General features: G+C 53.2%; 1 protein-coding gene across 2 annotated transcripts in view; it reads left to right on the top strand.

The window, feature by feature from the left end:
* Positions 1-3,929, top strand: part of SAMD4A (sterile alpha motif domain containing 4A) — an 83,303-nt gene extending 79,374 nt beyond the window's left edge. For both annotated transcript variants that reach the window (XM_035551530.2, XM_035551532.2), the window contains one exon: positions 490-3,929. In XM_035551530.2, the coding sequence (XP_035407423.1) occupies positions 490-518 (29 nt within the window). In that variant the 3' untranslated portion in view covers positions 519-3,929. The remainder of the gene's footprint in view (positions 1-489) is intronic.
* Positions 3,930-11,438: the final 7,509 nt, after the last annotated feature.

The raw sequence follows: 11,438 nt of genomic DNA, 5'->3' as shown, positions 1-11,438 counted from the left end.
GACGGGGGCTGGGGGCTGTGGATAGCCAAAAAAACCTGTGGGTTTTTTGTTTTTTCATCCCTGCAGCACAGGCGTTGCCGGGCTGGATTAGCTGGGGAGGGGACAAGGCAGAACCCCGGGGCCAGCTCCATCCCTGTCCCCATGCACCAGGATGGGGGGGGGGGGTCCCAAACTCTCACCCACATCGCCACAAGCCCAAGCTGCTCCTGAAAAAAGTGACCTGGGGACAGGGCAGGAACAACATCCCAGACTGGTGGTGTTACCCTCCAGGGGTGGGACAGGGACTGGCGGGGCTGCTCTGACATGGAGCAGTGTGGGGACAAGCACCAGGGCAGCACCAGCACCCCAAAACCTTCCCACACCCCACTGGGAGGATGAAGGGGGGGGGGGGGAATAACCCCAATGCCATCTCACTGCAGGGCATCACTGGGGGGGAGCGGAGCAGCGTGAGCCCCCAGGGCCCTTCTAATTTTCCCTTCCTGCTTGCAGATGGTGTCGACCGGACCTCCACGATCTAGAGGACGGCGCGGCGGCGGCGCTGGCCAGGAGAACAACTGCTGCAGGTCCAGCGGCGAGGTCCGGGCGCGCGCGGGAGCCTCAGCGACAGCTTGCATCCTTTTCTCTCTTTCTCTCCTCTCTCTCTTTCTCTCTCTCTCTCTCTCTCTCTCTCTCCTGTTTTAATTTTGTGAATGTGTAGATTGTCCTTGTGAACATATCACTAGACTTGGAATTTGTGTTGTCATTTATTACATCCATGCTAAGGGGGAAACGGCAAAAAATAAACGGCGATGATGGAAAAAAAAAAAAAAAAGCATGGGGAGGGTGGGGGGGATGCGGCAGGAAAGTGCTGACAATGAGGCTTCACCAGCGCACCGTGGGCAGACCCTGTTTCTGAACCAGGCGACGAATCAATAGCACCTGCGGGTGACCAAAGCCCTTTGGGGAGGATTTGCAAGGGCCAGGGCAAGTGGAGACCCTGCGGGTGCTGCCACCTGCCCGGTCCCTGGCCTTGTCCCATCGGTGCCATTTGCAAAAATGCCCCATGGCATCGCCGGCTCGCATTTTGCTGAGTTCAGGGGCTGGACCAGCAGCCGAAAAAGGGCGAGCAAATTCAAAAAGAAAACAAAAAAAAAAAATCCAAAAAAAAAAAAATCCAACAAAGCTTCCTTTCAGTTTTGCAAAGAGCACCCGAAATGGCGACCTGCCTGTTGTTTACACGGCAGCGGTGTCGAAGGGCGCGCACTCCTGCTGCCGGGGGTTGTGTCTGTCTGTCCGGCCGCCCTCGCGGTGGCCGGCTGGCCAAGGGCCCGGGGATGTCGGCGAGGGGCGATGCTGTGTGCAGTGAGTGTCCGTTTCTCTGTCTTGTGGGTAGCGGGAAGGTGCTGCATCCTGGCTTTACACATCTGCCCAGCCTGCCCGAACCGCTTCTAAATCCTGTTAAAACCCCATTAAAAAGGGGCTTTTCCAGCCCTGGGATGGCCGGGGGGGGGGTCTTGGCTGTCAGGCGAGGGGAGGTTTGGGAGCGAGCACATAAACATCGTGCACAAATAACCAAGCGAGAGTGCAGCGAGCACCAAAAGGCCGCTCCGGTTTGGGGCACGAAACGCACCAGGGAGGGGATGTGGATTAGGGTGGCTCGTGCTCACCTCCTCTAACAGCCTTGGTGGAGGAAATTAATAACAACTACAGAAATCTCGATTGCTCAAGGCAGGAGCGTGGTCTCCTGCGGGTTGGTTTTGCTGTAAGCACGGCCGTAGCCCGGGCTGAGCTAAGCGAAGGCTGCGAGCGGGGTCACGGCGGCGCTGCCAGAACGGGCTCGGCCAAAAGCCTCGGTCGGCCGCTCTGCCGGGAGCGGGGTTTCAGTGCAAAGACCTCGGCAGGGTCATTTCCAAAGCGGGCTGAGGGCTGAGCAGGGCTGGGGAGGGCTGGTGGCGGCTGCTGGCAGATCTGGAAACCGGCTTGCGATGCAGCATTTTTAAGTAGTTTTATATATATATGAAAAAAAAAAAAAAAAAGGTGCCAAATGTTTTATGTTTGCTATTTCTTGGTTTCCTGTTTACCGGAAGGCTTGAGGTGATGTTTACGGGAGGGAGGAGAGCGGAGGAGGAAAACCAGAGCCCAGGAGGGGCTGGGAAGTGTTGCAAGGAGCCAGAAAATGAGCGGGGCAGGGGAGGGGGGCGCGGCGAGGCTGGGGGGCACCCAGCACCCGCGGCAAGCGCGAGCACCGCGGCGCCAGGCTTTCGAAAGGAAGACCCGAAGCTGAGATTCTATTTATTCCTTTGCTGAATATAGAAACAGAGGTTATCTGACTGTTAGAGAGATTATTTTGGATATATTACTTGTGAACTTGCTATGGCTGGTAACCATGATAATGTCTGTTATTAACAACCACCAAATAATTCGTTGTTTTTCTTTTTTTTTGTTTTATTCTTTTTTAAGCTTATTTTCCATTGACAGTGTATAGGTTAATAACTACTTAGTTGTGTTTGCTGTTCCTTGTTTTTAAGTAAAAAAAAAAAAAAAAAAAAAAAGTGGCTTCAGTTACATTTTGGAAGTCCTTCCTGGCTCTGTGGGAGGCCTGTGCTGAGTGCAGGTAACAGAGCTCGGTTTAAAGATTAAAGAAAAAAGAAACACACAAATAAAATCCTAAAATTAAAAAAAAAATATTTATAAAAAAATAAAACTGAAAAAAAAAAAAAACAGTTGCATGAATGAGGCTGTGAAGTCAAATATTTAGTAATAAAGCGGCAGTGCCTTTCTTTTTTGTATTCACCCCACGTGCAACTGTTCCCTGCGGCTCCCGGCCCGCCGGCGTTCGCCGCTTTTTGGTCTCGCCCCGCGTTGGGCGCGCGGCCCCGGCAGCTCCCACCAGCTCCTGGTGCTGATGCCCGCGGCCCCAAACCCGGCACCCCAATCCGGGATGGCCCCGCGGGGCCGCGACGCTGAGGAAAAGCCCTTTTCTTTTGAGGTGTCGCCGTCCTTCTCCAGGGGGACGAGGCCTTCGCCGAGGCAGGAGCGCGGGCGCTTGATGCGAGCCGGCGCCTTTGGGTGCTCGGCTCGTGACACAAATCGCTGGGGGTGTCGCCGCGGCCCCGCCACGCTATGGCTCGCGGTCCACGGGCCAGGGTTGGGTCAGCACGTAGCGCGAGGATTTCTGTTGTCACCTTTCTCCATGTCGGGGCGCGGGGATGCGCCCCCCCCTCCCCCCCCCCCCCCCCCGGGTTGGCTTTCTGGATGTGCCTGATGGAAAGTAGGTCCTGCAGACGTATAATTTGCACACAGCTACGATATAACACTAAAGTTGATTTTATACAAGTCATCAGAGTTTGCAAAGTGAGTTTTATTTTTTGTATTCCTTTATCTTTACTTAAAGGTGAATGTGTATTCCTCTGGGAGGAATAGGAAGAAAAAAAAAAAAAACACAAAAAACAGGAATGTTAATAATGTTAAACAGAATACTTCCTCCCTTATTAATATATAACCCTTATGTATTTATGCATATTGTAAGCTTACTTTAAAGAGCTTTGAACTCTCTTCTGTTGCATGCCGTTTCCGGGCAGACTTTTATTGTACATGCATGCATTTAGTCCTGTTTTTTCTGTACAAAGTTAGTGCACAAAGAAATATTTTTGCCTAGTTAATGTTGCCAAGCAATGCATATTTTTTAAATTTTGTCATATATGGAAATAGCATGTTTGTTACATGTAAAAGCTTCCTGATATAAAGAAATACTAATGTTTGGAGATGCTGGTCTTTGCAAGTGTACAGTTTTCAAATGTTGTTACCAGTGAAACACCCTTGTGATTTAAACTTGCTCCAATGTATTTATTACTCATTTCCTCCCATGTAACTAGGAATCATGGCTATATTTCATATCAACGTTATATTGAAAGTGAAGGGAGATGATTAATACAAGGTTTTGTAACAGTGGAGTGTGTCGCCTCTTTATTTACTCTCTTTTTGGCAGGTTGGCAGATGGTCGCTTAAAAAAAAAAAAATACACAAAATAAATGGCCAGCCTGGTGGGGTAAAGGATGGGAGGAAAGGAGTAGCTCCGCTCTGCGGGGCGGTTGTTTTAGCTTTATATAAATCCCATGGTAGGAGTTTGCTGCTTACAAATCCCCAGCATTCCCCACGCAGCCTCTTATCTGTCCCCTTGGGCTGCCCACGCGCTGGCAGCTGTGCGGATACCAGATTTCTTTGGAAATCAGCGGGAATTGGGGCTCCAGGAATTGGGGCACCAGCAGCATTTCCCATTGCACATGGGGGAAGCGGTTTCTCAGTGAGCCCCAGCATTTGGGTCATGTTGTAAGGCTGGGCTGAATCGCTGTGAGGACCACGACTTCTGATTTTCCCATATTTTCTCAGCTTTTGTGGGATCTACAAGGGCTGGCGTGTTCCCCACAGCTCTGCTCTGGGCAGAACCAAGGAAGGAAAGAAGCGGCAGCTTTTGTTTTAGCACTAAACCTATTGCTGAGCCCTAAGAGGTAGAGCTCAGTGTGTGGTATGAGCATATCATCGTCCCACCCAGCCCCTGCTGGGCGCAGGCTGGTACGAGCAGGATGCTTGGGACCTTGGCTGGTGGGGTTTGGGACATCTCCAGGGGTGGCATCCTCACAACCTTGCTGTGCAGCTTGTTCTGGGCTTAGACCACCCTTACAGTAAAAAAAAAGCAGCATTTTCTGGCATGTAAATAGAATTTCCTGGACTTCAGCTTGTGCCCATTGCCTGCTGTAGCTCTGAGAAGAACCAGGTTCTGCCTTTTTTACCCCCTTCAGGTGCTTACACTCATCAATAGGAACCACCTGAGTCTCCACTTCCCCAGCTTCTGCAGCCTCTTCCCATAAGGACAACCGCCCTGAGCCCTAAATAAGCCTCGTGGCCCATCACTGTGCTCATGTCTCTCCTGCACTGGGGACACCAGCCGAGCCTCACCAGTGCTGAGCAAAGACCTGCAGGAGATGGTCCTCTAAATGGATGCTGCCAGCCTTCATTGCCATGAGGGCACATTGCTGGCTCGTGGGCCACCAGAACTCCCAGGCCCTTCTCCACAAGGCTGCTTTCCAGCTGGTCGGTGTGTGGGGCTGTCCCTCCCTGGTGGCAGGACTTGCCACATCCCTTTGCTGACCCTCTCTTGGTATTTCATCAACTTGTCCATGAGGATGCTGTAGGAGACTGTCAGACGCTCACTAACATCGAAATAAAACACCCATTGCTTGCCCCTCGACCACTGGGCCCATCACCTCGTCATTAAAGGCTGGCCAGGCCCGACGTCCCTCTGTGAGCCCCCGCTGACTGCTCCCATCACCTGCATGTCCTTTAGGTGTCGAAATGGTGCCCAGGATTAGCTCCTCTGGCACCTTCAAGCTCCCCAGCACTTCCTTCATGGGCGAAGGAGTAACATTTGCTCTCTTCCAGGCCTCAGAAACCTCCCTGATCACCGTGACCTTCCCGAGATTACCAAGAGCGGCCTCCCCGTGGCTCCCGCAGCACCCATGGGTGCCTTCCCTCAGGCCCCAGGGACTTGTGCACAACCACATCCCTCCCCAGACCCAACTCCAGGTAAGTTTTTGGCTTCCCAAGCCTCATCCCTGGACAGTCATACAGTGTCCCTATCCCCCTTGGCTGCAAGCAGGAGGTGCAGCACAGCATCTCCCCTCAGCTCCTCGACCGCCTGCAGCAGGAGGACGCTGTAGATGCTCTCCAGGGACCTCCAGGACGGCTGGCACCCTACCACAGTGTCCCTGCAGGGGACTAACATCCTTCATGAGGAAAAGACGTGCAAATATGGGCTTATTCAGGTTGTGTGAGTGCCTCATCTGCTTCTCCCTGGAAGAAACTCCCAGCAAAACCCTGCTGAGCCTGACCAGGAGGCCGAGCACCCTGCAGCATATCCTCAAGCTCCTTCTATCTAAAGATGCTCCTGGGCAGTGCAGGAAGGGCCACCCCAGGAGAGAAAGCCTGATGGAGGTGTTGGATCCCACCCGAATTACCCTGCCCAGGAAAGCAGCACGCGGGGATCAGCACCCTCCGACCACACTGCGCCTTGCCCTCTCAGAGCAGCTAAGAAAAGTGTCACCTAAAACCCAGCGAAATGCTTTTTCCTTCCACAAACAGTCTGACTTTCCACGTACATGCGTCTGCAGTTTGGGTTTCAAAGCACGTGTTTGTTGCGCTAATGTTGAATGAAAAGGGGAAAAAAAAAAAAAAGGGTGGAAAATTGGAGCTGGACGGGCTGAAAGGGCTCCAAGGGAAGTCTGCAGCAGCCGTGCGGTTAGGGAAAGTCGCAGGGCCCGCTGACGGGCTAACTGGAAACAGGCTTAAAAAAGGAAAGGCCGGGGAAGAAACGTTTCCGTGCTGTCAGGAGATGTTGATGCGGATCCGTCCCAGCTTTACCAGCCTGGGCTCAGGAATTACGCCACACTTGAGCCCCTTCCAGCCAGCGAGCCGGGGCAGTCGGGCTCACGCAGGCTGTGGTTTCGCAGCCTTTTCCCAGCCCAGCCCCTCGGAGCTGGTGGAGCAGCTGCTGGGCTGCCCCAGGCTGCGTGGTGTCCCAGGCATGTCTCACAGCACTGTGCCGTCACCTGTGTGGGACACACAAGGCCCTTGTTCTTCTTAACAGGGTCTTTTCTGAGCCTACCCGAGAAGGCAGATGAGATGCAGCCTGCTCCTGTCCTGCCGGCATGTCCTGAGCACAGCCTCCCCGTGCAGGTGCAAAGCGCTTCGATTTACCACCTAGGGGAACAATCAATCCATCGCAGGTGGTAGGCAGGGATTTCCCATTACAGGAAAGTTTAATCTGGGTGGAGAGGGCTTTATGAGACGAGGCCCTTGAGTTGGAGGAAATAATTAATTCCCCGAGGTGACTGGCTGGGGGATAACCGGGGGCTGCCTTCGAGCAAGGAACCCGCTCCCAACACCCACCAAATCCCTGCCCTCTCAAGCAGCACGGGGCTCGCAGCCGGGGACACGAGGGTTTTGCAAGCTCATCGTGGCCTCTGTCACCCCCTCGTGATGGGAGAGCGATGCCACTGGATGCCAGACCTCAATGGGAAAGGAACACCAGAACCAGGGGCTGCGGGGGGCCGGTTGCAGCTTTGGGCAGCCCAGCCCCGTCCAGCTGTGGTGGCGGAGACGTTTGGCAGCGCTTTCAGAGCCGGGCGAGGAGTGACTTCACCGCCGGGCTCAGCAGTGTCCCCGAGCTATTTTTATTTGCCTGCCTGCCAGCCAAGGGATCTGCAAGTAGCTCCGTAACGTAAGGCTGGCACCGGCACCCTCGGGCAGTGGATCTGCCCTTGGATCCCCGCACACACCCTGCATTTCGGGGTCATGGCGTGGGCTGGAGCCCCAGGGCAGCCTCCCTTCAGCTGCAGGACCCCGGCACGCCACGGCACATAGCTTGCAGGACTGCCAGGGGAACGTTTATTTAGGGCTTGATGCTAAAAAACAGTGCCTGACACAACAAAGGCTCTGCCATGTGTTATTACAGGTGTGTCAAGGTGCTCTGCCCCCTCCCTGGCTCCCCACTTTCTCTTTGAAGCCTGCGCTTCCTGAGTGCCCTTCACCCCGCACCTTCACCTGCTGCTATTATCTTTCACCGCGCTGCCGACAGCTCACATACGGACTCATTTCTTTTTTTTAAGTAGCTCATCCAGCTGCGTTAGGCACTTGGCTTTGCACAGAGACGGGAGCACACTGCAGAAAGCATTTGGGGGGTCACGCAGGCAGTGCCAGGACATGGCCTTGCGTGGCCACGGCCCCACTCAAAAACCCTATAGCACCCCAGCCCTCCAACCCTGCTTTCAGCCAAAACCAAAGTCTCTGGCTGTAAGGACTGTAATGAAATCCTGCCACATGCAAGCCTTATGGATCCATACAGCCTTAAATCCATACTACATCAATCTCTATAGCTATAGATCTCATTGACAGTGTCTGCAGCCTTACGAAGACGAGGCCGCTCCTCTGCACATCCCAGCAAGGCACCTGGTGAGAGAGGCTTACACAAGTCTTCCGTGGACCCATCCCTGCCCAATTTGGGGTCATGCTTCCCTCTCCCTGCGGCGAGCAGTGGGAGATGCCCACGGCTCTGCCCCTGCTTAGGAAGGAGCTGAAAGCCAGGTGCAGGTAGAGCAGGGCCTGATGCTGCATCGGCGGGCAGTGTTTGCAGCGTGGGTGCCTGCAGGAGCAAAGCAGCATTCCCCTTCTTTCCTCTAAGAAAACGTCCCGCTGCGCCATCCTGTTTGGAGAACAAATTGCCCAGCTCAGCCAGAATTCCCACTTTTATACGGAGAAGAGATTTTTGACCAATTTTAATAAAATGAAAGATCATCCCGGCAGCTTAGCCCCTGCTTTTTGAGAGTCCACCACCGCCTCCAGCCCTGCGCAGGGGCTCCCGATGCAGCATCGCCCCGCTGCGGGGCTGGGTGCCCCCATCCCACCCTTGTCCCCCTACCTGGCTTCAGGCAAGCCTGAGGCCTCGCAGTCGCCCCAAAAAGTGCTTCCAGCCCCGTGAAAGCTCTCACTCCTCTCCTGCGAGAGCTCCAGGCCGGGCTCAGCAGAGGGAGCCACAGACTGTGCGTGCCCGGCTGGGGCGCTGCCACCCAGCCAGGTCCTTTTGCCCTGTTGCTCCTCGGGGTGTAAATGAGCGTGGCCTGAGCATCGCCGAGCTGAAGAACAGGATCTCTGCAACCAGCTGTCGTTCCCACTGCTGCTGCTTTCCTACAAAACCCTGTCCTGTCTGAGTTTCTTCTTTCCTCCATTCTCATTGATCCCACATGGTAGCAGTCACTGCCCCCCAATTTCACCTCCCCAGTGACAAGCAGTGGGGACAACTGGAGCAGGAGGGTCCAGGCCAGGTGTGCAGGGACCTCAATTGTGCACAGCCAGGGCTGACACCCCCACAGAGCTCGGATTCAGGTCCCCATGGGAAGGGTTGATGCAGGGCTAAGGCTGTAACCCTGCACAACCTGAAAAGCAAACGGAGATCCTGCAGGCGCTAAATACATCCCGCAGGTACATCACAACAGTGACACCAACAGGGCAGGTGTTTGAGGCAATTTTTTTGTCTCCTGGTAATTAGCATATCCCCGGACCACAAAACTGGCAATTTTTATGGCTAGAGCAGGAGGAGCATGCTAAGGATGAGCTCTGCCTCCTGCAGCAGGTAAAAGCCACAGGTCTTTTGTATCATTGGTTTTAAAGTAAAGATAACACCCCGTCTCCCCAGCCCTTCCTTGACTAAAGTGTAATAGCCTTGCTAACATTGGGTGCTGATTACATCATTTTTGCAGGAAATACAGAACCCCTTTCCCATGCATGGATCTGCTGCAGGGCGTGCTGGCACATCCCAGGGGAGCTGCAGAGCTGGGCAAAGCAGCAGCTGCCGTCCTCCTCCCCTCTCCCAAATACCAGTGGGGCATCAGCAGAGCCCTCGCCAGGCTTCCAGCCCCAAGGCAGGGAAAATGACCGGTTCCTTCTGCCAGCCACTAAGGGACCAAATCCTTTTGTCCCTCTGCCCTGCACCATGGGCAGCCCTGCTGAAGGCTGTCAGGGAAGGGAGGCCGCATGCTGAACCCCATCGCAGGGGATGGGACCCCTGCACCAGGACCTTGGTCCCCAGTTCCTGCAGCTCCCAGCACTGCTCTTGTACCCCAAAAGGGTTTTAGGTGCACATTGGTGATGGAGAAATGGGGACAGGGTTGGAAAAAGAGCCTCTGGGCAATCTCAAGTGCCTCTGTGGTGCGGAGGGGACAAAGCCAGACAGCCCTGCTGCTCCATCACTCATGGAGGCTGGGCAGAGTGAACCCCCACAGGAATTGCTGCCTTGCTGGCATTAGGACAGCCCAGGGAAAAGAAGTAAGACTCTGGTTTGCCTCAGCACTTTTAAAACAGTTTAATAAATAGGCCGGTGTAGCTCAATGACGCTTATGGCAGGGTTTTAACCTTTGCTTTCCTGTTGCAACTGGAGCAGCGGTGCAGAGAGGTGAGGCAGTAGGTACACTCTGCCTCCCCTGCAACACTCCACCACCAAGCACACAATAAAAGCTGTTAAAAATAATCCTTGCTATGATATCCTTTGGGTTATTTCAGCAAAATTTGTTCTGAAGACTGTGCACAATGATTTGTTTGATGTCCCCTCTTACCAGCCCAGACCAAGACTTATTACTTATTAAAAAGTGCTTTAATCTTTTATGTCCTCTTGATTACCAAACCATGACTGCAACTTTAAATACAACTGGAAGGCAAGCTTTTCATAAAGGTTATTTCCGAGAGTTCAGCAGAAGGGCTTAGCTAAAGCTCAAAGGGCAGAGCTGACTGCAGAGCCTTTCCCAACACCAATAACTTGATAGAGACAGCAGGGGCAGAAACCAGAGGCCAGGTAATGAGCAATTCGAGCTCATTAAGTAACTATGGGCTGCTGGAAGGTTGCGATGGCTACATAAAGCCTCCAGGATTATCAGGGCCCTCAACTGCAGCCACTCAATCACTAGGAAGAAAGATTTTTGGCTAGGAAGAGCATCTGCTGACTCCACATCTCACATGCACAGGCAGCAGTATCCAGTGTTCACCACCTGCGTGACCAACCTTGATCACCAGCAGCTGCTGGTTGCACACAAGAGGATGCTTTGAGGAAGAAGTATTTGGACTTGTAGATTTTCTACCTTCTCTTACAAAGCACAGTTGGGCTGCGAGCACAAAGGCAGCGGGAGGTCCAGCCCCATGCAGTGCTGGGCAGGAGCTGCACTGGAGCTCAGAGGATGCACCTTGCCAGGAAGCAGGGATATGTAAGGACACCGACACAAGGACAGGCTCCTAGCTCTTTGCTGCAGGGACTAATTGCCTCCTGGCTGAGAGAAGTTACCTGCACCAAAACACAACGTCTGCACCTGAAAGCGAAAGGTAAGGTGAGAGGACCCAGGAGCCATGCCCAGGAGCTGGGGCAGTGAATCGGGGACAAGTGACGCTGTGTCACGTACAGAAGAGATGACTGAAGACACTGGAAAGAAAATCAAGGTGAAAGTACAAACACAAAGGAGCTGCTTGTATCAAAGCAATCAGAAAACACCTGAGAAGCCACCTGAGAAGCAACCATTTCCTGAAGGTTACCATTGAACATTGTCAGGAAATGAATGCAGCCTGTGCTAAGAGATGGGATCTCCTGGGGTGGGGTAGTTTAGGGACAGGAGTTTGTCATTTTTGTTTTTGTAACAGAGCTTGGTTCTCCTACAGTTTTGGTTCTTAGCACTCTCATCAGGTTTTTTGAGCTGTAAACACTTCCAAGCTGAGTATTTTTTCACCTCAAAGAAAACAGATTTTCCACATGATTACAAAACCAGGGAGGTTCCTTTCAAATCCCACACCTAAAAAAAAAAGCAGGGAAGAGAAAACTTCTTGCAGAAGCATCTGTTTTGGCAGAAAGGCTGTTTCCCACCATAATC

The sequence above is a fragment of the Cygnus atratus genome, chromosome 5 (genome assembly GCF_013377495.2).
Source record: "Cygnus atratus isolate AKBS03 ecotype Queensland, Australia chromosome 5, CAtr_DNAZoo_HiC_assembly, whole genome shotgun sequence".
Taxonomy (NCBI): Eukaryota; Metazoa; Chordata; class Aves; order Anseriformes; family Anatidae; genus Cygnus; species Cygnus atratus.
This window is presented reverse-complemented; position numbering and strand designations above follow the sequence as displayed.